The sequence below is a fragment of the Pyrus communis genome, chromosome 7 (genome assembly GCF_041283825.1).
Source record: "Pyrus communis isolate YQ-2024b chromosome 7, ASM4128382v1, whole genome shotgun sequence".
Classification (NCBI taxonomy): domain Eukaryota; kingdom Viridiplantae; phylum Streptophyta; class Magnoliopsida; order Rosales; family Rosaceae; genus Pyrus; species Pyrus communis.
This window is the reverse complement of record NC_142571.1, coordinates 20,952,516-20,978,356: the sequence shown is the minus strand read 5'-3', so window position 1 is coordinate 20,978,356 and position 25,841 is coordinate 20,952,516. Positions and strand designations below refer to the sequence as shown.

The window sequence follows — 25,841 nt, the reverse complement described above, 5'->3', positions numbered from 1 at the left end:
AAAATAAGAGCTAATAAATGTTAAATAAACTCTTTAACCTATATTATAACTTAATAGTAATAAATTAAAACTTTCATCCCACAAATAGTTTCTTATTTTATTCACCTGAAAGTTTTGAAGGTTAGAAGTTTAGAAAACATAATATAAATTTCTTACCTTTTTTTTTTTTTTTTTTTTTTTTTTTTTTTTTTTTTTTTGGAACACATGATATTATATATACTAAGGGGTGGGAAAATGAGCTAAACTTCATAATGGACTAGCAATAATGTGGTTCAAATTCACCTTTGGCGAGAATTGAACTTAAAACCTCTTTCTTACAAGTGAAGAGGAATACCACTAAACCGTAGTACTAAGTGGTAGTATAAATTTCTTATTTCAAATTATTACTTTCAGGTTTACTATTATATAACTTTATGTACGCAACAAAAGATTAAAAATTTGATTTCAAAGTAATAATATTTACTTAGTCCACCCATCGAATAATTCATGGCTACGCCATTGGTTGTTCGTTCAAAGCCTTGTTTTTTAGAAAGAGAAAACCTAGGCCAAGAAGACGTTTCTTGCTTGGCTGTTCAATGATTTCATTAGAAGTCAAATCTAAGGCACAAACACAATCACTTTTACATATTTTCTAAGTAGGCCAATCTCGGCCATGTGATAGCATGCTTGCACATTTAAACCAAAGAAGAACCGAAAGTCCTTCTAGCTAGGCCACCCAGTCCGGCCGAAAATAGGGAAACAATGATATATGTAGCTAGTCACCAGATGCATTATGGTCAATGCATTCTACATTTATATGAAGCATGGATCAGTTCCCTTTCATGTATGTGTGGGGAAATCGTGTATTTTGTTAAGAGAATTAATGTGTGTTTTGTTGAAGAAAAATTGAGTTTTTGATATTTTGTATCGATATTTTCCATTTTCCATGTGTCAATATTTTGGCATGTCAAACAAGGCTAGATGAGAATACATTTTTTGAGCAGGGCTTTTTATGAATGGTGGTTTTATACTAGAAACTTGAACTATTTTCTTAAATATTATTGGCCATATTGCATTCCTCTCTACTAGTTCAAAATGTTATTTGCAAAGCCCAAACTTAACATGATGCGCATTTCTCTGAACCTAAAGCTTAGTTTGAGCTCGACCCTCAAGTTTTGGACTTGTAGGGTCCAAATAATGGAAATCCGACAAACTAGTTAACAAATAAGATTTTTTTTTCTTGTACAAATCTACGACCATGGATGTAAAAGGGAATACCTCTAACCAGTTTAGCATTATGATTGATAATCTATGCCCCATAAAGCGTTCAGAACTAATTTACTGGCCTCTGACATTCAAAACTCGTCCCGATAAGAGGTATTAACTTGCCTCTTCAAAACACTTCGTAATTGACGCACAAAACTTAATATTTTTGTTTATGCTCGGAGCCATTCCAATAAAATAAATTGAAACCCTAAAGTAGGAAAAACAAAAGTAGAGAGCACTCGGAGTTTAGTATCTAGCACTCCCTTGTGAGTGTATAAAATTACAAAGAAATATATGAGAAGAAAGGATCTTATGATTCAAGAGAAGTTGGAGTGTTCTATAACTTTCACATCACAATACATGTGAGAATACACACGTGATGTCATGATACACAGGTGGTCTCCAATTATTACCCTATTACCAATTCATGACTCAATGAGGATTTAATAAGTTCGAACAACTGTAAGTAGTACCACAGCACCTATATTTGTATGGCGCTATTACGAATACGAGGTCCACCACAAGTTCCCATCCGCTAGGACCAATAGCCCAAACTTCCCATGCACATCGATCTAATAGCTAGCTATATAGCTAGGAACAATAATCCAAAGTACTCCTATACAAAAGCTTACTGAATTAACTAAAACCTAAGAAGTCTTGGTCAAGTGGAACAATCACACCGCAATTATTCATCGAAAGTTGTGGCCATGCACAAAAAGCTTTCATTGAAGCTCGCCCTAAAGGACAGCTGATGACTCCAACCTCATCTCCTTCTTCTTTCTCTGTGTCTGTGGGTGTGGGGAAAGTTTTGGGCACAAATAAAGCAATAATAAAGGCTTTACTTTTATGTTTGCAAAGGTCAAAAAAGATTCAATTTCCCAAAAGGAACTCTTGTGACAGTGAGTCGGCATTCATACGTTAATCTTAATCCCTTTCCGGGGAAATTAACACTAACTAAGAAGGGTCACGAAAAAGGAGAAGCATCCTGCAATGAAAACAAGGAAATAGATTTGTGATTGCAGCCACAAGAAAAGTAATTGATTGCTAGCATTTGAGATTGCTTCCTTGATTCCAAACCAGCTGCTTTTTTCATGGATTGACTTTTCTTACAAGTAGGGTTTTGTGAGAGCGAAACTAACAGTAAAATTCTAAAAGGAGGGACACAAGCAGACCCCATGTATTAATAAGGACCCTATTAATAATATCAAGCATATGAAGATGAATGTGATGGTCTTTCTGAGTGTGTGTAATGAGAGAGAGAGAGAGAGAGAGAGAGAGAGAGAGAGAGAGAAAGAGAGGTTTCCTTGGATTTTACATTAGAGCAGTGGCATCTACCATGTGCGTTCTTAGAAGCCATGACAACTCTTCTTCCAGAACCTTGTATTCAACTTTTTAATTCTCTCTATTCATTTGGGAGGTTCTCAAGTAGCAAATTATAGATGCAAATATGAAGGAAAGTAATTAAAGGAGATACAAATTACACTAGACTGATTACGCATCAATTTAAGTCTGGCATTAAACCACTGGGTTAATCCAGCAAGGGTTTGAAATCCTCCTCTACAACCAAAAACATTTTTAAATCTGGGATTAATCAGCTGCCCTTCAAGAATACAAAGGGAATTCTTAAACTTGAGAAAATTCTCACAAACAATTGATCAAATTAGTTAATGATACTTTGAAACGTGATGGAGCATCATGGATACCTGCACAACTTTTCTTGTCTAGTATATAAATTACTGAAACAAAAAAGAAATGTTCATACAATCAAACTACTCACCTTTAGTTTTCAGCGCTGGTTGGGTTCTAATTAAGCTCCATTGACTCTTTGAACAACCGCAGTTTAGTCATATAAAGCCATAATAAAGGGCAAAAACCAAGGTGGAGTTAAATCATTGTGGGGGACTAAAGCTTTGACAAACACAAGTTCACAACATTCACAGTAACTCCAAGATAAACAATATTAGGGTTTCAAATTGGTGTCAATTGGTAAAGAAAATAATCTAAAGGAAAAGGCAAGTGAACAGATTTCCTTTTGGACAAGCACTTTCCCAAAGTTATAGTATTCGTACTTTCTGCTGAACCTACATTTTCATATGCTCATCACATTTGGAAAGAAACAAGTTCAAGATACATGAGATGTCTAACAGAAACATTATCAAAGCTAATAGGTAAAAGTGTGAGAATAATAGACTGATCTGAGAAAATAGGAAAGTACTAATCTATTTATGCATTATTATACTTTATAATCAAGACTGCAAAAGGATTACTGACTAATAGCGTTAGATTAAGAGTCAGAAACAGATGGGTGTTCAGGGAAGCTAATTTTATATTTATATATTTTTGACAGATGAAAATAGGCATTTGAACAGTGTCAGAAAGGGTGTCATTTTTTTGCTTGTTCTCCTAAGCATAAAATTAATTTGCTATTTTCTAAAAGATTTGTTTAGATATATCGTAGCCTAATAAATCTAGACCCACGAAACCCTAAGAGAGAGAATTATAACGTGAAAGAGAGGAGGGAATGTCTACCAAAGTTTTTTTTTTTTTAATGAACAAAAATAATAAAAAGGGGGGCAGATCTGAAAAAATGGCAGAAGCAGACAGATCAGATACTGGAAGGCATCATTAGGCTACAATCATCACAGCATGATGATTCAAACAAGAACAAAAATAAATGAAAAGGAGATCCAGCAATCATCAAACCTTTTATGCAAAGTCGATGAAAAACAAAAGTAGTCAAGATACGCCTCATTACACCAATCTGCACATAACGAACAACCTTAATTGTTCTAAAGACAAAAACCCAGAATTCTAAACTGAGTTAAAAAAAAAAAACCCAAAATAGCAAATCGATAAAAATAAAAATAATTAAAAACAAAATAGAAATCAAACCTTCAGATGAAGAACCCATCTGCCCTGGAAAAAAGGTCTCCGTATGGATCGGAAGCCATGAATTGGGGGGAATGAAGCCTGGTCCGACGACACTACTTAACCTGATCATCTATGTATGCAGATGATACACACAACATATACAAACACATACACATATATAGATATATGTATAGGTATATAACGGTTGTTGATCCAGAGATTATAGATCAAGGAAAGTGTCCTCGAGCCAGACAACATTCCCCTCAAAAGCTAAAGCTCCTCTTCTCCTTCAACATCTTCGAAACCCTAGCTACAATAATTTATCCATGAATGAGTGTATCTCTTTTTATGTATGTGTGTGTTTGTTTCTCTGATCTCTTTTATCTCTTTGCCCCCCAAGAGCATCGCCTATCTTCAAGGGGGTTCAGAGAGAGAAGGAGAGAGGAGAGAGAGAGAGAGATGAAGGATGATAATGATGATGAGAATGTAGAGAATGATGATATGGTATGGTTAGTATGGCATGGGGTGGGAGGGGGTGACTTATAAATATATATATGAACAAAAAACCTTATAATATGTAGAATAATAAATGCCTTCTAAAAAAGACAAAAACATAGGTGCAGACTCCCTACCAGCTGGGTTCTCATCTCTCACTTCCAGAAATGACCACGACCCCACGACCCCATGCACCATCTCTCCTCTCTCTCTCTCTCTTCTTTTACTGTGTCTAGCCACAGTCATAAATTTTATTTAATTGTTTTTCCAAATTTTCGATAAAATGATACGTTATGTTAAGGTTAAGTAATATAAAAAGTCAGATAATAATTTGATAACAAACTTGTCATAAAAGAAGGGTTATTGGAGAAATAGAGGGTTAGTGTGCTAAATTTTTTAGGCGGAAACAACATGTAAATTTTTTAGTGTGCCATTTTATCAAACAGTTGATGAGCTGAAGTGATATATATGCATAGCCATGTTGAGCATATGTTGATAGAAGTTGATAACTTTCGAGCGAGTTTGTCGATAAATGTTAACAATACACACCAAAGTGCTGACGAGTGTTGTTGAGTCTCACTGAAACATTTTGTCAAACACTTTATGGAATTGGTTACTACCCCAACAACCAAGGGGTCATCGGAGGCACTCTTTAGAACCTTTTTCGTCCGGAGTCAAGTAACGAAGTTGATCCTGTGATAAATCTGTCAATTGATGAGGCCTAAAATTTCTTATTTACATAGTAAAAATATAATATACTAATAAATTGTAATATAAATTGCATAGTCACAAATGAATTAAAGAAAAAAAAACATGTTTATAGGTTTTTATTTTGGTCAATTTATTAGGTTGGATTTGATGGATGAAAGTGATATGATATGATATCCACCGTCGGATTTGGCAGATGAGCCTCCTCGTACAGCATGGAGCATGAGAATTAGTACCACAAAAAGTGAGGAAAAAAAAAACACTCACCATTTGATTTAGGGCAGGAGGGTTCGATTGCGTCATCAAACATGATATTAAGGGTAGTGAATAGTGAGTCTACGAGTCTACTCTGTGTAAGCCTAGTGATCGATGCACCATTTTTGACCGTAGGATACTATCATTGTACAATGATCAAAAAGTGGAAAAACAATCACATAACAATGACAAGTTGGGTACATATAAAAATTTGAGTAATACTAAATATATAAATTAAATTTGTAAATTAAATAATGTATATGTAATAAAAAATAAGAACATTATTAATATTTAAGTAATAATTGATTATTATTCTTTATGTTATTTAATTTATAAATTTAATCTCTTTAATATTATTATAAAATATTTCTCCAACAAATATGAATAAATAAAAAAAAAGAATCAAAACAAACAGTGGAGCTATGAAGCGAGTCAGAGGAGTGGTTGAGTGATTGAGCTGCCCGATGATGGAAACCCCATTTAATACTTTTGTCACTTTTATGCGAAATCACAAAATTAATTAATTAGTTTAGAACAAGATTAATTTTTAATTCATAAAATAAACAATAAAAAATGGGACCCTCGGCTGGCGTGTCACTTTAGAGCTGAGGTGCAGGACGATGAATTCGAGGTGATGACCGACAGATGGGGCAGAGGGAGTCCATTCCCTCATTTTTCACTTTGCCTTTTAACCTTTTTAGTTTTTACCTTTCGCCGACCCCCAATTCCTCGGCGACTTTTCTGGGTTCCTCCCTTTTGTGCGTGTGAATATATGTTTGCCTTACGTTCGACGACGCCGTTTTATTTTTCACCCCACCACCTAGGTTACATCTTTTACCTTTTTCTTTTACTCCATGTCGCATTCATCTATTCAATTCAAACATTCAAGGGGAATTGACATGGCTTGGGAATGATTAATTAATTAATTAATTGTCGTAAATTTGGGTGTATGAAAGCATATAGGATATTTGCACGTTGGTGAGATGGGAATAATGGGTAGATAGGTTAATTTATGAACCCTAGTTTTTTTTTTTCTTACATCACAAGCTGCAAAAGTACTGAGCCTATACAGGCAATAGACCATACACTGTGGCATGTTTTATATTACAACTGTGGCAAATTTAAAAAAAAAAAAAAAAAACATAAATTAGGGGCTGCAGAAGTTGGACTTGTAAAAAAAAACCACTTAAAACAAATGCATTGCAGTGTTAAAAGTGCTGTAAATAATTGTATTAGGGCTCGTTTGGAAGTCCTTTAAAATGACTGAAAATGCTTTGGTGAAATTGTTCTTGGGTTCGAAAAGCACTCAAGTGCTTTTGAAAGAAATAATAGTTATGTGTTTTTTGCATAAAGCACTTCAAGTCATTTTTTTTCTTTAGAATTCATTTGTATTTTTACTAAGAATTAATGTGAAAAATACTCTCATTAAAAGCTTTTTCAGCTATAAAACACTTATAAACGAGTCCTTAGTAATGTTCATGTTTACTAATTCTTAATTGAAGCATTGTATGTTGGAGTAAAAGTTTTGATTTAAACACACATGCCTTTCAGTATCATGGTTGGATAATTTATTTGAATTATAACCCTAGCTAGAAAAAATAATTGCATATAATATAAGGTGTTTGTTTTAATACAAGTCAAATGGAAACCCTACCTACCAATTTGACATATAGATATACCTAGGTCTATATGCGGCTGTGCCCTTACCTAGCTCTTGTAAGATTCAAGTGATAATGTCAAGCACGAAATTCACACAATAGTGGCCTAAATATTGGAGTTAGTCCAATATAGACTAGAGCTGTATATCCAGATGTTTATTACCAGAGAGCTGCATAGTTGGATTCTTAATCATGAAGCTTTTAGCTGCATATCCAGATGTTTATTCACCTGGTTCATTCTACGAGCCGATCCATTCTAAAATTTCTGTTAATTAATATTTTTCATGCAAAATTGAAAATACAAATAAAAAAAGTTCAACACATAGGACAAAGGTCCTTAATTAGGGAGACATTATTTTCAGCTTTTGGTAATAATATTTGTAGTGTCTTGGCATGGTGAGGAATAATTACCATTAAAAAGTTGAATGAGATCATGTACATTGTAATTAGAATAATATATTTGTTGATTAGTAAAATCGAGAATTTGGAATCATGATGATCTCCTTGTTTTATCTAAAAGGGGGTGTCCGGAAGATGTGCTGCCATGCCTAGTGAACCCAACTTCACCACCAGATTAAGAATAACCCTAGTGAGACTCAGACCTACCTTTAAATTTCTAGCTCTTATTCTTATTTGGGTCTTTTTCTTCTCTCTTTCTGTCTTTCTTTCTTCTTTCTTCTTTCTTTCAAGGTTGAATGTGTATTTGCTGTACATGTATATATCAGATTGACAAACGGAGAGGACGATACTGGCTCCAGATTTCGAAGCTATTACAGGTCTTGAAAGTTGTGTAAATTAAGAAGCTGTGTGACTGACTGACCGTGAGAGAAAAATGAAAGAGAAACACAGAAAGGCCCAGCAGGAAAGAAACAACACGTAAATGTCAAATCCTTCCCCCTAGCTACTCCTGTGCTTCCTCTCAAAGCCAGCTTGTCCATCCACACATTTCAAACTTCAAACAACACAGTACTATACATATAATAAATTTGCTTATACATTAACAGTATGATTCTTATATATGTATAGAAACGGTCTCTTGTGCAGACATATTTTGTATGGATAATGCGCCAAAATATATGCTTTGCTATTAAAATACTATCTACCAACATTATCAATACTTTATTAATATCATGGAGACGCTGTGTAAAGAACAGACGTCTTGTGAAGTGAGAGAAACTACAAATGCATTTGAAATGTTTATAACAAAGGACAGGTGATATAACAAAAACGACCTGGACCTAGGGTTTTACTGTCTTCACTGCACTGCATAATCCACGTGCTTGTCACGTGGTGTCGGTATTTTTGGGTGTGACATACACTGACTGTGAGACTGTGTGACCCAGTGTATGACTGTGTGAAAGAGAAAAGGACCAAAGGTGGTGGTGGTTGAAAAGGAGGAAAAGGTTGAGAAAGCTTTTTGACAATTAAGTCAATTTGGTGTCTGGATCGATAAAATAAAAGGCTGGGAAAACATATGCACACACGTACTTTGTACTAATCATTCATATATTATTGATTAATCTATCTCTAAAGGGACTACAGATAATGTAAACTTTCATAGGGAATTACACAAGCCTTTCCTGGAGGTTATTGCAGTTGTAATATATATGCTACTGCATGCTCTTCAGCTTTTGAATTCCTTTGAATGTCAGTTCTTGAGTGTATTCACTCTCTCCTTTTTCATATATATATATTTATTTTTTTTTTGGAACTTTTAAAGGATAGCTAAAGCTCTCTGTGTGGACCATGATGGAGACTATAGAGAGTCAATACAAATTCATACTCCATTACTATAATTTAATTGTAATTTGGTGGCGAATTGAAACTCTAATTCTTGCAAAAGATGTATTTCAATCAGATACAAGCCTTTCTCAGTCAGTTGGGGTTTTGAGTGGCAAATGGTTTTTAAAACAATGTTAGGCCTGCCTTCGTGTTTCCCAATATCAAATTCAGGCCCAGCCTCAGAGTGGGCCTTTCAACCTTCAACTTGTGGATGTGAATTAGAGGCCAATTTGTTTTTTATACAACTGATATTTTAGAAGGGGCTCTACAACAAATAAACGTTTCAGCGACGAAATGAATCCTCAGTAGAAGTTCGTATTCGACACTTGAGGTGTTTGGCGAGGAAATCGCTTCGTCGCTACGATCATTACCGGATCTCAGCCAGTGAATGTATACATGAATTTCCTCGCTGAAGTTTGGCTTTAGCAAGAAAGAAACTTTGTCACTACTGTCATGGAATTTCTCGTGGTAGCTCAATTTCAGCAATGAATTTTTGAATCAAGTCACATGGGTTGGCTATAAATAATTAAAGTATCGACTTCTCTCCTTTTATGGAAACATTCAAACGATCAAAGAGGAATGAGTGTTCCTCTATTCCTACTACGCTTGATATTCTAGAACCCACTCGATGGACAACAATGGTTCAATATTTTAACAATCAGATCTCAAAATATCGAGCTATAAACCATAGTACTAGTGGTGACATGCCAACACTTTAAAAAAGGAGAAAGGATTAGTCTGAGCAATCTTCTTTAACCATTTTTTTAAGGTAATAAGAATTTATAAAGAAACCATCAAGAGGTCATGCATGTCGAACGTAACCAACAGGTCACACATGTCAAAAAAAAAAACCACACAAATTCACAGTTACAAACTCATCATGATACAATACATTTCTCCAACCACCAGGGAGACTCATATTTATCCAACAATAAAGATAACAATATTGCGAGTTGTAGAAGCACCGTAACAAACATCACGAGGAAAAGACTACACCACCTTTGATGATCTTGCAAGTATCAACAAAGAACTGTTGTGAGTCATCTCCAACAAATATTGAGCTTCCTCCTCATAGTTATCTCCAACAAATCTGAACAATAGACGATTCTTAAAGATTTGAATTTGAACCGTAAGCCATAACCATCAGTACATCCATCCTAATAAAATCAATTGATAACAAAAGGAAAAAACCTATGATTATTTAAAAAGTCATTCAAGGCTTCACCTCAAGACGTGAAATTCATATTCTCCACAATACATAACAAACTTAATTACATCTTAAAATCTCTCATCCAAATACACCTTCAGTCCGAAATCCTGCACATCTTTCTAACGACAAAAAGAAGAAATAGAGAACTCAAACTACTAGTAATCCACAATAAAAGATAGGACGAGTGCCGTTTGGACAACAAAACAAACTACAGGTTTTTCTTCTTGATACTAATTTTTCAAGTCACATCCAATATGCTTTTATCAATTTTCCCTAGTACAGATATCCGCTATCCTCTTTACGTTGGCTACGAATCAGACTTAGAGACTAATTAAAAAGGTCCTTTTCGGGACTTGAATGTAGTAGCACTTTGGAATTTAGGCAACGAAAACAATAGGTCATCCCCTTCTTAGGAGTTTGACATGCATTCACATGCAGTGGTGAAGCCAGGAATTCTTGGGAGGAGGGGCGAAATTTAAAAAATTTAGGGTCCCAAAAAAATGTGAACATTCATTTGAGGTCTAAGTCCAGAATTTGCAAGAAGATTATTTGAACTACCCGTAATATTCATAGGAGAATTTGCACTAACCGAAATATTCATAAGAGGATTTAGACTACTCAAAATAGTCGAAGGAGGGTTTGAACAATAATATTATTTGAAGGCTGATTTAGCACCATTTCCTGTTGTATTGTCCTATTACTTAACTGTATAATTATCAAAGTTTTAAAAGATGCTAAGCTCTAGTCAGATGATGGAGATGACTTTATACTTAGGCAAGGACCTAGGCAAATTTGAATAAATTTATTATATACCGTGTAAATAATTGTCTATTTATTAAATAGCTTATAATATCCAAAAAAAACATTGATTATAAAACATATAATATATAAAAATATTGACAAATTTTCTTCATTACTTTGTTGAATTTGATGGTAAGAGAAAAAAAAAACAAATAATTAAGAGTTTGTAATATTTTACAAATTATTTTTTGAAGCTCGTATAAATTTATAGTGAATTTTAATATAAATAACAATGTCAAACAAGTGGCTTAAAAAATACTGGAAGAGTGGTCAAATTAATTGGACATTAATTAAAAAATAAAACAAATTCCAATATAAATTAGTTGTGGCGCAAATTGATTGGCCAATATTTAAGAATAAAAAACAAATTGTAATTATAAAAGGTCACGTAGGGTGGGTTGGGAGAGAGAGAAATTTCTCTCTTCTTCTTTTCTCTTCTTCTTTGTTAGAACCAAACCAGAACTTCATTTCCAGTCTCCAGAAGCTGCAAAATGCAGATCTTCGCTCCTCCTTTCTTTGGCCTAGGTTTTTTTTTTCTTTTTTTTTTTTGAAAAAGAAAGAGAGCCTGTGTTGCCATAGAGCAAGGAAACCCAAAAGACTAGAAAACCAGACGGAATTTCATCACTTCCGACGAGACTGAAGGGGTGGAACTACCGCTCCTGGGCTTGACTTCTGGCAAGGGGAGGGGCGGCCGCCACTCCTTGCCCTCACGTAGCTTCGCCACGGTTCACATGCACTATTCCACCAACCTTCATGATGTATAAGTATAACCTTAATTCCTAAACGTGATAGGCACTATGACTTACTACAATTTGATCCCTTCCTGTGTTCCTAACTTTTGATATCCCAACATACACTAGTAAAATAAACCTGCTTCATCCAACAAGCTCCACCTTGTTCCGCTCGTTTTGCACCATGTTGCTAGTACTCATTGGTCGTTTGCATCCGAACGATATACATAATGCTAATCTAGCAAGAAGGAAATGTGACAAACAAATTTCGTTTCGTAAAACATGATCAGCTAATTATTAAGTCTTGGTCTGCTTTGCTACTCAAACAGTGTAGATTGATTCAATTCTTTTTTGCTGTCCAAACTTTACCCCATATGGAACGAATGAAAATGACGATGATAAGCCTGTCTATACAAATAAACTAGTGTCATCTTCAAACACTATCTTCATGGTCACTTACCATCTCTTTTTTTCGTTCTCTTTAATTTCTACATTGATGCTAATAAGGACTGCGATCAAAATACTAAAACAAACATGACTTCAGTTTAATAGTGGGTTGACCAAAGACTGGAACTAAAATAACCCTTAATTTAATTTAATTAATTCAACTTTTCATGGTCACGAGTCTATGTTTTAGCACACGCTTAAAGTTTTCATACTTTTTTTCTCTTGATACGATGTAAAGAGGAAGATCTTGTGTAGCAATTAGGTTCTAAAAGATGTTAGGTGCTAGTCGGGGGTGTGCTGGGGTCTAGCGCCTAGGAAGGGGCATAGACGAGTTAGGCAGATTTAAGTAAATTTTATTGTATATCATATAATTAAGTGCCTATTTAAACTTAAAAAAAAATACAAACTTGCATTGGGATACATAAATTATAAAATAAAACTATGTATAAATTATAAAGTATTAAAACATATTCAAAACATGGGGAACAAATATATAGTGAGTGTTTATTTGAGTATTGCACATGTTTCTTACATTTTATTGAAAAAATAAAATGTAAAGTGAAAGCTATCAATTTTGTGTATAAGTGAGAGTCGCAACTTAAGCTGGTGCCTAGGCGAGTCTAGGCAGGCTAGGTGAACACCTAAGCAGGTTTAGGTTCATTTCTTAATTTCCAAACACCTAAAGATTAATTGGCCTAAAGATTAATTGGGGCGATGGTCAGCCGTCTAGAACCCACAACCTAGGCGGTGCTGAGTGGAGATTTTAAAACAGTGCGTAGCTATGATGATATTGTAAATAAAATACCTCAGTAACCCAATCCCCATCGTCCAACTGTTGCCTACACACAGTAGTATAAGGGAAAAAAAAGGACAACAAACATTTTAAAAATTAAAAATTAAAAAATCAAAAGATAAACAACAACATAGAAGAAACGTGAGGACATTCCCTTACCCTACATTTGTGCCCCATATAGTATTTAAAGAATTTTTCCAACTCATACAATTTTGTGGGTTATTTAACAAGAAATAGTACAATAAACTTTACTAAAGTAATATACCATTATTCTAATATTCTATAAGTCCTTCAATATGATATTAGGAAACGATCGATTTGAAATGAACTTTTTAAACCGGCATCGACAGCATCCCAGATAGCTGTTAAGAAAATTAGTTTCATATCATTTTCTGAGCTAGAACTCTTTATAATTCTGCAAAAGGATTAAAAACAAACCAAGGTTCTTATACCAAGTAAAAAATGACAAAAAATCGTGGTTTTGAAGGGTTTACTATGATGTTGTGAAGATGTGAAGGCAACAGAAAAAAGGAAAAGGATTTACCATAAAGAAGGATTAAACGATCGGACTAAGATTTTATTTCCTCTTCTTTTTATTTCCTTCCATCTCCTCATCTTATACACTTTTTATTTTATCTTTCTCTTTTTATAAAAAATTAATATAAAATATTGATATGTCTTAATCGTGATCGTTCAAATAAAAAAATTAAAAAATAAGGAAAAAAAATAGAAAATAAAACAGAGAATCCTTCTCCTAAACGATCATCTCCTAAACGACCACGTCGCAAACAGACAACCTGGAAGACTTGTCCCCACATGCACGACTCAGAACAAACGTAAGGGCACGTGTCGGCTGTATTCCATAAGCTTTCTAACGTACAACCACCAGATAAATGCCACATCAACGAGCCAGCGATGGAAACCCTAAGAAAATGGGATACCAAGTTTTGACCGAGGGCAGGTGGCAAGGAGTGAATGGGTGACGTGTGACAGGTGACAGACTCTTGTCAGGATGCAACTAATTTTATTGGTTTAAAATAATATCCTTTGGTGAATTAGTTAATGTTTATCGATTTGAATAAGATTTAAAATTTAAGGTGTGGGGTTTATAAATTGATCGTTCGGAAGGAGAACCAAAGTTGGACACGTTCTGATAGGGACTTGATCAAAACCATTTTCATGGCTTCGAGTCGAAATTGGAAGTGGCTTACCTAAGTCTAAGCCCTATCCTTGAGAAGTTTTTAATCGTAAGTATGAAACTTGGTTTGTGACGGAGACCTATTACTCACCAAGTTTAGGTTCAATGTTAATAATATGTAAAATGTCCACGTGATAAACATGACAAAGTTTAGGTTCATTTTGCTTCCGAATTAAAAAATTCTTGGATTCACCACAATCACAATTTCTGTTATAGAAAATATGGTATATAGAAATTGAATCTGAATGTAAATTTAAACTACGATTATTTCAAAGATCCGGAATAAAAGACACCAAAACCTAAACATAAATTAGAAGAATATTTGTGACATCATAGATTCATATTATATATATATATATATATATATATATATATGTATATAGGTCTCACAAAATCAACAAAGGCGGAAGGTTCAATGTTGGAACGTGATTCACGTTGCCGACACTATATGGCTCACTAGGAGAAGACTTGGCTAGAGTTCTCTGTATTGTTCAGATTACGAAAATGACAAGGCATTTTAAAATCATATCCTAAACAATTTAAAAATCACTAAAAATGTGCCTGCATTAGTGCAAGATAATTAACAAAGACAGCTCGGCTGCAATGCTAGCTAGAGAGCTCTAAGTTAATGAAATGAAAAATCATATTTATTATATGGTATGGCCTATGAATAATTTATAGGAGAGATGTTTTGGTATATTTAGAATACCGTCATCTGTATTTTTTTAAAAAATTTAAAATCAAAACATGTCAACAATATTATCATTAATGTTTATAACACGTAAAATGTGATACTAGGTAACAATTGCCCTGAAAATACATAAAACTTCTCACAATTTAGAAAAGAGAATGGAAAAAAATCATCATGATGTTTATAACACGTAAATCATGTTGATTAATTCAGAGCCCATGGATTGTGGATATAAAGGAGAATCCCAAGTCACGAAGTCACAAAACCCAGTCAGACCAAAAAACCATGACATCAGACGCACATTGCTTAAGGCCTTAAAAACCACCGAATTCCATATCATGCATTTATCAGAAAAAGCACACACGCACACTCCCAAAACATTCTTTCTACAACCACCCACAAAACCCTATTAGGATTTTCTAGTTAAGCTACGAAGATCCTAACAAGATGCTCGATCCGATCGAATATTCGAGTCCCTCGGCAGAAGATCATGAGACTTTCAGCTGTATGAGCTCACCGAGAGCTGCTACTACAAGGAGGAAGAACAACAAGAACAAGAAGAGGTTTAGTGATGAGCAGATTAGGTCACTGGAGTCCATCTTTGAGTCTGAGTCGAGGCTTGAGCCGAGGAAGAAGATGCAGTTGGCCAAAGAGCTAGGGTTGCAACCGAGGCAGGTTTCTATTTGGTTTCAGAACAAGAGAGCCAGATGGAAGTCCAAGCAGCTTGAGAGAGAATACAGCATATTGAGAGCCAATTACAACAACTTGGCATCAAAGTTTGAAGCCATGAAGAAAGAAAAGCAGGCCTTGGTTGTTCAGGTAATTATTCATTCATTCTGGTTCTTTAAATATGCCTAATTGAAGAACACTGCTTGTCCTTACCTGTAAGAAGTCATTCTTTGTTAACCATAAGTTCAGACTAGCGCATGTAAAAGTAACTCATTAAAACCATAAAAAAGGAAAAGTGTAAGCACATGTCATATATAAGAAGTAATGAACCCTCACAAGTCCGGAACAAGACATTTTTCACTAATTTTAACATGTTAAGATAATCAATAACTGATAGATTATGTCTTATTTGTGACAGGTTCAGAAGCTGAATAATCTGATGATGCAAAGGGAGAATCGTGGGGAAGATGTAGCTATGAACAATGGCATTGATGGTGAGTCAGATAATGGAGATGCCATCATTTCTGAATCTGATCAGGTGAAGCTTGATTTTTCAGTGGAAAAATCAGAGCAAGGAGAACTTGGGGTGCTGTCAGATGATGATAGCAGCATAAAACCAGAGTACTTTGGACTGGAAGATGAATCGAACCTTGTTAACTTAGTGGAGTATGTAGATGGTTCCTTAACATCAGCTGAGGATTGGGGGAAATTGAATTCTAATGGTCTTTTTGATGAATCAACTGGTGATTATCAGTGGTGGGACTTCTGGTCTTGAAACCAGAAAATGTGTGTATATAATGAAGTGCTTCTTCTATTGGAGTGATCAAGAGAAAGGGGCTTATAAACTCATCAGAGTTACATTAGCTTTTGGAGATTGTTTGTTCTTCACCATGTCACTTGTTGACATTGTGTTACACTTAATCACTTTGATGTCCCGTTTAATTACGATGTTGCAATTCTGATATGTGGGTCTGTGTCTAATCTTGGAAAAGTAACATCATAAAGCCCAAAGACACACACATGTGTGCTTGACATCGGCTAGAATTTTGTAGGAGTTGGTATCTTGCTCAATACTCTGAACCTTGATGTAGCCTCTAACATATGTGAATTTGTTTTATTTTTGGTGTCAATGACCTTTTGCACGCACGCACACTCAGTTAGTTCTAACATATGTAATATGTTGCTCAACACATTCATTCTACTCGTTGACCAATCTCGGCGGCGAGTTGGCACGCTCGCATTCACTGGAAGAACATAATTAGCTATTTAGTTACTCGATATGCAGGTCACGTAGGCTAAGTAGTTTTTAAGGTCAACATGTTTGGAACGACTAGTGGGACAAAATGCTAAAAAACTACGAAGTTCATGACCATCGTGACCCGCTATGTGAAGAAGAAAACAACGATGGAAAAACCGCCAGGAAATCAGACATTTGCAAATCAGGCAATTGTGTATTCTAGCGTAGAACTGGCACATGATCCTCCTATTGCCGTCACATAAGAATATGTAACACACTGAGAGGTAGAAATTAATCTCAACTGCCAGAAACACAGTGCATTGGCAATCACAAAGACCACTAAGCTCGCTGATTTTGACCTTCTAGAAGGGATAGTTGAGGAATAACATGATGAGAACAATAAAACCTTAAATGTACTTCCTAAGATGTCCATTTGGTAAAGGCTTGAAGAGCACACTAGACATTTCGAGTTTACCCTTGAACAAGAAATTGGCCCTCTGAGTCTTAAACAAGACATAGCAAATTAATACCACAAGGGAATATAGCGAAGGCAAGAAAAGACAAATCGTTTGCTCACAACATGAGTTACTGAGGTTCGGCAGACTAGAACAAATTCTAGCGCCGAGAAACAACCACCAAATATAGCCCCATCGAAAAAGAAGATGATTCTCGACGAGATAAGCCATTGCCACCACAGTTCAAGGTATATTAAGCGGACATAGAGTTGATTTAGAGTCACTATATGGGCCATTATTGTTTTGCAATTTCGCTAGAACCGACAAAATGGGTGCCAACAATAAAGAAAGGGCTGGTGGTCTTGCAGTTTATTCATCCTTATCTTCCCTACGCCAAGAAATACAAATATCCTCGAGGGTTTAAGATTCTTGACTTTAGCATTTTTAATGGCGAATCAAGTCTCTCCTTGTTAGAACATATCGCTTGGTTTATTGCTCAGTGCGGTGATGCTAACCATGACTATCATAAGTTGTGACTGTACAACTTTTCATTAACTTTGGTTGCATTCTTGTGGTATATAAAACTGTCATCAACTCAATACAAACTCGAGATGACTTTGTTAGGAAGCTTCACAAGCAGTTTTAGTCTCAGTCTCCTCATTTGCGAGAATGGCTCAGGCACGTCAGGATATCTGGGAAGTAGATATTGGATTATCTTAGGAGTGAGATTACTTGCAATGCACGCTTATCGTTAGATTGTAAGGATTATTAGGAAACCTGTTGATTCCATACTAGATTAGGTTCCTGAATCTTGTGAAACAAGATGGTGACATCGCATATTCGTTAAGTCAGCTCTATAATGGAGGCTGTTGAGTCGATGATCGAACTTCTGAGGTAGGCGTAGTTCGATTTGTCTTTCTCCGGCCTTGAAAAATCATGGTTCCATAATTACCCTTAACTAGGCATTGAAAACGACTTGTTCTCCTTAAGGATGGGTAGTTACTTAGAGACCACGCCTTTAGGAGTCAGTCTGAATGCGTACTATTTTCTTTCTTTCAGACACGCGACGTATTAACTTTGTTGCTTGTGAATTTTTTACGTTCTAGATTCAGCTGTGTGATCTCAAATATTGAGAAAGAGGCATAATAATGATGAAAGATGCTAGGTTACTTATGCACATTAAACAAGGAATGGCTCTCTATATCACTGAGCAATTATGAAAGACGCCAGGTTACTTGTGCACATTAAACAAGGAACAACTCTCTATATCACCGAGCAATCTTCGTTCTTTGAACACACAAATCTCTTGGTGAAACTTTCTAGACTCAATGGTGAAATCTCTTGGCACTTTGCCTTTAAATAACTTTATTGCACTGGTGGTTTTTGCATAGCATAACAAATCTTGTAAAGCTTTTCACATCATGTTCCATAATATTCATTCCTTGCCCTCTTGTCTGCAATGTCCTCATTGTAGTCTTCACATACAGGTTCAACTTCAAAAGGGCTTTAAGATTCTTGAAAAAGTTCTTCTTCATTGTGGCTGTCTTCACGTCTTTTCATAGAAGTCTTCTAACGATGACTGAACTTCATCAGAGTTGATGATCTTCATCAAATCTACTTGATAATTTTCCCAGGGCATGCTAAGGATGAGGGCTTGTCTCCCCCTAAATAATTGTACCTTTTCTACCCTGTTCATGGGACTTTGATAATAAACATATACTTTATGTATTATAAACACTTCCCATTTCATCCAAGTCATTTATCCAGTTTGAATAAAATGTTGAAAATTTTTCATCCCTTGCCTCCACATCATGCAATAATTTAGTAATCCGACGAATGCCTTCAAAATAAGCTAACTTCAAAGTACAAAGTAGTAAAGTAGAGTACGAGCAAGCTTGCGGGCCCGTGACATAGCTCAAAACCTTTCTTGGTAACCTTGATTCGGAAAAACACTATGTCCCAAACTTGGCATTCATAATGATTCCCATTGCGACTATCGGAGAGTTACCTTACTCCAACACTAGGTCTAATACCCATGAAAATCCTTTACTCTATACTCATAATTTATTTGTCAAACTTAGGATAAAAAAAAATGACAAGTCTTACCCAGAATGACCTCCAAAGTTCATTTTTGAATAAGCGTTCCTACTTTGATATGATGTCTTGTTTGTTCACCTTATCCAATTTCAGGTATGAGGATTTTAGATGTTGCAACGCGTAATAGAGAAGAGGCTGGGTTCCTAATCTAGATTGCTGATCCATCCCTAGTGAGTCTTAAAACGAAAATTCGTTAGGGACTTGGCTGCCTGCATATGGGTCGGAAACACTTAATTGAATCCCATTGCTAGACCTCATACGTAGGACCTGAGCGTTTCTTGTCAGACACCACTGACCTGACTTGGCTCAGGAACTTTCGTGCACCAGAGGCTTATTGGAATAAAATTCAACTTGGGGATTTCCTAGTCTAGATACCTCTTTCAGACCTGCTTAACACATGGTGTTGCAGTATGTATTTGACTGGTCTAGGATAGAAGTGATCATACTCAGGGTCGGGATACAACGTATTTTCCCTACTCCTAGCCGCCAATCATTACAACATTTATTACTATTCGAGTCTCCCAAGTTGCTAACTGGACACTACAGAGTGGGCTAAATGAAACTCCTTTGAACACTATCACTTTGAGTTGTTTAGACTTGCAGCTAGAGCTAGGCATTTAATAAAATAAAAAATAAAAATAAAAACCTAGTGAAGCGCTCGAACCACACTTTTTGTTTTTATTTTTTAAATTTTTGGTGATTAAACTGAACCGCATCAATCTTAATCGATTTGGCAATCGGTTCCCAAAATTCTTAGGGTGCAATTAACCGAACTGACCTTCATATATTTAATTTTATTTTGTAATCATAATTAATACATGTAGTAATATAAACGGTTAGTTTTATGAGTTACCGTGTTTTCACCACATGAACACAAAACCTGATTAGCTTAAGAGTCCTTTTAGAGAAGAACATGAGGCACCATTTGGAGAAGGCAGCAGCTGCTGCTTTGGTGCTCTCATTGAGATGCTTCATTTGTGCTTTCGTTTAAGCAATCACTCATCTTGGCGCTATGTTCTTTAGTTTTAGAGAGAAATTTTCTATGTATTTTCATCTTTACACAAACCGATAACCGACCCAAACCAACCTGCCTCTATCAGCTAATCGACCTGATCGGTTCTAAGCCTGGTCGGTTTCGGTTTGCAATTTTGGCCCAACCGACTAGGTCGATTTGCTTTTGGTTTTAGTCCAAAACCAACCCAACCCAAACTAACCCATGCCCATGCCAACTTGGAGCTATGCGAAGTTTCAAAGTTTTGTATGATTTGGACTTTTAGTATTCTTATTACTGCAGAAACGAAAAAAAAAATTGAACAAGGACGTAGCATAACTCTAAGAATGTTACACCCTTGTTTGCTGGTCTCAATAAAGTACCTTGGTCTGGTGTCTTAGTAAAGTACCCTGGTCTGGTGGTCTCAACAGAGCATCCTAGTCAGATTGTCTTAGTATAGCACTATCCACTAGAGTATAGGCCATTAGATAACTGACCATTTGGAAGAGGTGGTCTATCACAGATCAAAGTGTCTCCTCCACCCAACAGTGATCTAGTCTATAATAAAAAAGTCTTCCCTCATAGTGATGACGTGGCAAGAGTGGACCGAGTCATTTAGGAGACTCGCGTTAACAATAACTAATCATGTGAAGCTTTGCTGTCCTTGATGATGCAAGTCAGCCGTCATAGTCCTGCCAACTAGTAGTTATGAAGGTCCTTGTTGGTAAGAACGCGGTCGCACCAGACACCTATGGGCAGACTCCAAAGAGTTGGTGCCCTGCCATCTTTAGATTGGGTATGGATCTATAGCATGACGTTTTATGGTCGGTCTGGAGAGCCCATGGGCCATTAGTTAAATGCCCATTAATATAGGGGATATTACATCTTATTTTCTTAAGTAATTTTTGGTCTACTCACGACGTTGAAAGTAAAACCGTTACATTAAACATATTGTTCATATGTCATTCTCCTTTTGAAAGTAGTTAATTTATATCTTCACTAGTTACACACGAATTTTATGAGAAGAACAAACCAAACTATAAGCTCGCACATTTTTGTTCAATCTGAGCACACTCACCGAACAAAAAACGAGCTAAATGCAAATTGCGTCGATCCGAATTACGGCCCCTTCAAACAACCACGCCATTCCAGCGTAGTCGTTTCACGTGAAAGTCCTAAATAGTCAAAGCACCACGCCTCAAGAAAACGGCGTGGTATGACCGCTGAGTGTCGAAATGGCATTGCGTTTTAGACACTTACCCAACAGTCTTCTCCTTCGTCCTCACTGATTCAGTAAAGGTGGGAGCTTAACCGAAGGAGCAACGGCATAACCGCCGACTCAAAAGCTCGGAGGAGTAATGAACGACCTCTCTAATGGCGTCCTGAGAGACCACGGTGGCAGAGCCTTGAAGCCCATTCCGTCTCTGGTTCTCTACATTCTCGTACCCATCTTTTTTCTGGGCCTCTCCGTCTCAATCTTCATCCTCATTGTCGTCCGCAACGCCCTCTTCTTCGTCTTCTTCCTCCTGCTCTCCGTCCTCGTCGCCGCCTTCGTCGTCTGGAATGTACGGCACTGGGCGACCAAAGCTGCCGTCTTTTGGTTCCTCGACTCGGTTCCGGAGTCCGACCTCCGCCTCGCCCAGCACGGACAGCTCGTCAAAATTACTGGGGTACTCATCCTCTCGCCCTTTTAGCTCGTTGTTATGGGTTTCTTGTAATTTTTTATTGGGTTTCTGTATTACTTTCAAAGGTAATAAAATTGTTTTGGGGGTTTTTGGAATGATTTGGTTTTGGGAAATTTAGGTTGGGAATATGTAGTTGGAGTGCAATGTAGAAGTATGTGATTGGTTGCTGAGAAATTGGAGGAAAACGAAAGGGGAAAATTGGGGTGTTTTGTTGATGTTATCTCTGTATGAATGTTTTTATTATGTGGGGCAGATTGTATGTTCCTGTGTTTGGTTTCTGACATTTTAAACCGGAATAGTTTGAAGTTCTGGAAAATTATTGTTCTTAGAAATCGAATGAAGCGCAGCTGAACTATTGGAGAATAACATTAAGTGGCGAAAAATCAGAAAATTTGTTTGGTATCATGGAACTAAATTAAGACTTTGGGAGCTTGGATGGTTCAATATTTGTTGCAATAATAGGTTTATGCAGCATTTTCACGTTCTAGTTTTATATGCATATGATACTATACGAACTCATTAGAAATATAGCATCATCTTGAAAGACTTTTCGCAGAAGTTTTTTTAATCATTTTTTTTAATGCATACTAGATTACTTATGAAGTAAGGATCTTTATATAACAAGTGGATTGTGCACCTCATATGTGCTGATCTGTAAACTTGTAAATATATGCATCACGGTTAACCTACCCTTTTTCTTGGTTATTTCCACCGGTTTCTCATCTGTCACTCAGTATGTGGTTTATTCAACATATGAGAGGACGAATGATAACATGTTGTTCCAATGATTTCAGATTGCATCATGTGGGAGTCTATCCCTTGAATCTTCATATGAAAAAGCTACCGGCTGTATCTATGCCTCTACTCTTTTATATGAATACAGGGGATTAACTCTACAGCCAGGGAATGTCAAGAGATCATGCTTCCAGTGGCATTTAGCATATTGTGAGGTATGAATACTCTTCTGTTGCCATGTGGATCAGCAAGCTGTTGCTTGTCCTAATTAGATCAAATAGGTTGATTGCGTTCATGAGATGGATCAATCATTTGTACTTGTTTCCATGTCCTTTCGTGCTTTGCGTCAATTTATGCGTTTAGTTAACTATCACGATTGGAATGCTTACTTGGCATTTGCAACGCAGAATGTTAAGTTTAGTCCCCACATCCTTCTGATCATCTTGCACCACGACTTTGGACTTCATTTGGCCGATGGAGTAAAAAACATGGTCCAAATAATTTATTGCTGCCCATTTAGCTCCTTATTTGCTCGTGGCTAAAAATTTTGGTGTATGTTTCTCATTGTTCTCAATTAGAACTTCATGTCTTCTATCCGGGAGCTTTGTCTGATTATGTCTTTTGCTATCTTTTGTCTCCTTTACATTGGCAAGCTTACATCAATTTCGCTCATTGTTTTTGTGATGCTCGGTCTTTTGTGCGATGAAGCTTTAGAGGTTTGAAGGCCTCAGGCCTTTCCCTTTTGTTGCCTTGGATGGCTTATCCTGCATTTTTTAAGCATCTACTGTTTCCTGTAATGGTCAAGGACCCAAGGTAATTGGAGGAAAGATGATGACGGTAAAAAAAGTTTGAAGATAATATGTGTGACTTGTAGTCTATATTTGGCTAGTGATTAGTTCCAATAGTTAATTTGTAATTAGTACAAATAATACACATTTGAAGTCTCTCGTTTGTTTCTATGCTTGGTATTCTTTAACATTTCAAGTTATTTGTGACTTTGCCAAATCGAAACTTCTCAAACGTACTGGTGTAATTAAACCAACCAAATGAATCTATTATTTTCTTTTTGTAGATAATAAGAAAATTTCTGCAGATCTTTTTGTCTAAAATTTTTATTTGCATTTCTATACTAGTATCTGAATCATGAAGAAAATATCTGTGTACATAGAATTATAATTGTTTTTTCTTCTTCTTCGGCTTTCCACCTGACAGAGATTCTCCACAGACTTTTACTTAACCGATCAAAAGTCTGGTCTTACAGCTATTGTCAAAGCTGGTTCTGGTTGCAAAATTATCCCACTAATTGTCGAGAGCAAACTTGTCAACACTAAAAGATGCAGAATCCTCTCTCCTCACTTGAGGAAATGGTTAACTGAGAGAAATCTCTCATCTGAATCCCGTCTACTACGTCTGGAGGAAGGGTAACCTAATTATACATTACAATCTCACTTGAATACCCTGCTGCATAAATGGTTTTGTTTACATTTTAACCTGAGCTTCCTAGGAGCTTATGTACTTCAGATTTGCACGAATTTTTGCAGGTATGTTCAAGAAGGCAGCTCAGTGACAGTATTCGGAATGTTGCATAGAAACAATGACATGACTACAATTGTTCAACCGCCAGAAGTAATCTCAACCGGGTGTCTCTGGCGAAAACTGCTTCTCCCAGTTGACGTAGATGGGATGATCCTAAGGGTCTATCAAACGGCCGCTGGGCATTCAGTCAACCAAGATTCAATACAACAGGCAGAAAGATGGTAGTAGGTAGGACAAGATTTTTGGATGATAACCCAATTCCCTTTCAATATGTACACCTTCAACTAATCACTAATCACCATGCAGACCTTCTACGACTGTACTAAGCTTGTAACATTATTTTGCTTTTGAAAATGAAAACGGCTCTTTTTCCGATTTTTTTCAATGCACTAAAGTATTTTTACTATGTGCAAATGTCTCTCTTCTTTCTTGGTGCAAGAAACCATTTGGCAATTGTTATCCATTCTCGTAATGGGCCAGAAAAACAAATGAAAAGCTCATTGTGTATTTAAACCCATTTACATTTCGATTAAAAAAAATAAAAATAAAAATTCTCATTGGCATAAAGGAAACATTATTGCTAAAACGTAAACGAGAAAACATTTTTGCTAAATACTTTAGCACTTGACTTTTTAAAAAGTTCGTTGTATTTGTAATAAAACCACTCTTAACAAAAGTGTTGTTGTTGTTTTTTTTTTTTTTTTTTTTAAAATTACAAAGCATCATTTTTTTTCATGGCAAAATAAATATGTTAAATCAAAAAGCCTCTAATACAACCAGTTCCAATACAGTCAAGGTTAAAAGCTTCTAAAGCTGAAGTGGGGAGGCAATGGTCCCAAAAATGAGGATTTGATACCACCACACCCACATCAGCCATCTTTGTCAGCCACAAAATTGGCTTCCCTAAAAATGTCTCTAGCAAATAGAATTAAAGCTAGCAGCCATCCATTTAATATCTTCGATGGGAGAGAGGAGATGCCAGGAGAGTTTCCATATTCTAGACACTAATTTAATGATCAACGGAGAGTCACCTTCTACCTCTAGTTGTTGAATATTCTTCATTATTGCAAAAATGAACCCCTCATTTAGGGCCAACACCTTCACCACTGAAATAGTAGCCCCATCCAAATTGCAAGCCCCAACACCCGCTGTCAAACCCTGGTAATTTCTTGACACAAAGCCCGCACCAGCCTTTCCTTGAGTCATCGATCCGTTAAAGTTTAATTTAACCCAACCCTGATCAGGGGGCCGCTAATGGATAAGCCCCTGATGTATCCGATTCTTAGACTCCACATTGTTGACATTTGAATGTGTTTGGGCCAAAAATAATATTATTGGGCCGAGCGTAGGTCTATGTTCGGCCCAAAGCTTTTTCAAATGTACTATGGGTTGTCTGGTGGTCCTAAGCCGCTCAGTTAAGGCGGTCGAGTTTTATTGCAAGAAGGAGTGATTTGGATAAGAGCAGATGGGCTGAAATCCTAGTACGATAAGGGGTCCTAATGCAATGAGGATTCTTAGCCGGAAATGAATACGGCCTGAAAAGGGGGGGGG

At 36.3% G+C, this 25,841-nt stretch overlaps 2 protein-coding genes and 1 long non-coding RNA gene across 4 annotated transcripts; 2 read left to right on the top strand and 1 right to left on the bottom strand.

The window, feature by feature from the left end:
- Positions 1-1,561: 1,561 nt before the first annotated feature.
- Positions 1,562-4,278, bottom strand: LOC137734666 (uncharacterized). Its single transcript, XR_015964019.1, has 3 exons — positions 4,138-4,278; positions 3,023-4,006; positions 1,562-2,230 (listed from the first exon to the last, which is right to left on the bottom strand). It is a non-coding gene; the product is annotated as an uncharacterized LOC137734666 (long non-coding RNA).
- A 10,865-nt stretch (positions 4,279-15,143) lies between these two features.
- LOC137734097 (homeobox-leucine zipper protein ATHB-12) lies at positions 15,144-16,684 on the top strand. The gene is made up of 2 exons (XM_068473376.2): positions 15,144-15,704; positions 15,973-16,684. Exons 1-2 carry the CDS (start codon positions 15,333-15,335, stop codon positions 16,327-16,329), a joined length of 729 nt encoding a protein of 242 aa, XP_068329477.1. The 5' UTR covers positions 15,144-15,332; the 3' UTR covers positions 16,330-16,684.
- A 4,718-nt stretch (positions 16,685-21,402) lies between these two features.
- On the top strand, positions 21,403-24,665 carry LOC137735735 (protein SHOU4-like). 2 transcript variants are annotated; one of them, XM_068475176.2, is made up of 4 exons: positions 21,403-22,004; positions 22,814-22,969; positions 23,967-24,175; positions 24,296-24,665. In XM_068475176.2, exons 1-4 carry the CDS (start codon positions 21,693-21,695, stop codon positions 24,513-24,515), a joined length of 897 nt encoding a protein of 298 aa, XP_068331277.1. In that variant the 5' UTR covers positions 21,403-21,692; the 3' UTR covers positions 24,516-24,665. The 2 variants fall into 2 exon arrangements, with proteins under 2 accessions (XP_068331277.1, XP_088552635.1); XM_088696509.1 differs by lacking the exon at positions 22,814-22,969 and having other exon boundaries at positions 21,543-22,004.
- Positions 24,666-25,841: the final 1,176 nt, after the last annotated feature.

Bases quoted from the DNA above. Each gene is read 5' to 3' on its own strand.
- LOC137734097 (XM_068473376.2), top strand. From the start codon at position 15,333: ATGCTCGATCCGATCGAATATTCGAGTCCCTCGGCAGAAGATCATGAG. The intron at 15,705-15,972 runs GTAATTATTCAT...TATTTGTGACAG, and splicing joins AGCAGGCCTTGGTTGTTCAG to GTTCAGAAGCTGAATAATCT.
- LOC137735735 (XM_068475176.2), top strand. From the start codon at position 21,693: ATGAACGACCTCTCTAATGGCGTCCTGAGAGACCACGGTGGCAGAGCC. The intron at 22,005-22,813 runs GTACTCATCCTC...CAATGATTTCAG, and splicing joins AGCTCGTCAAAATTACTGGG to ATTGCATCATGTGGGAGTCT. The intron at 22,970-23,966 runs GTATGAATACTC...TCCACCTGACAG, and splicing joins GGCATTTAGCATATTGTGAG to AGATTCTCCACAGACTTTTA.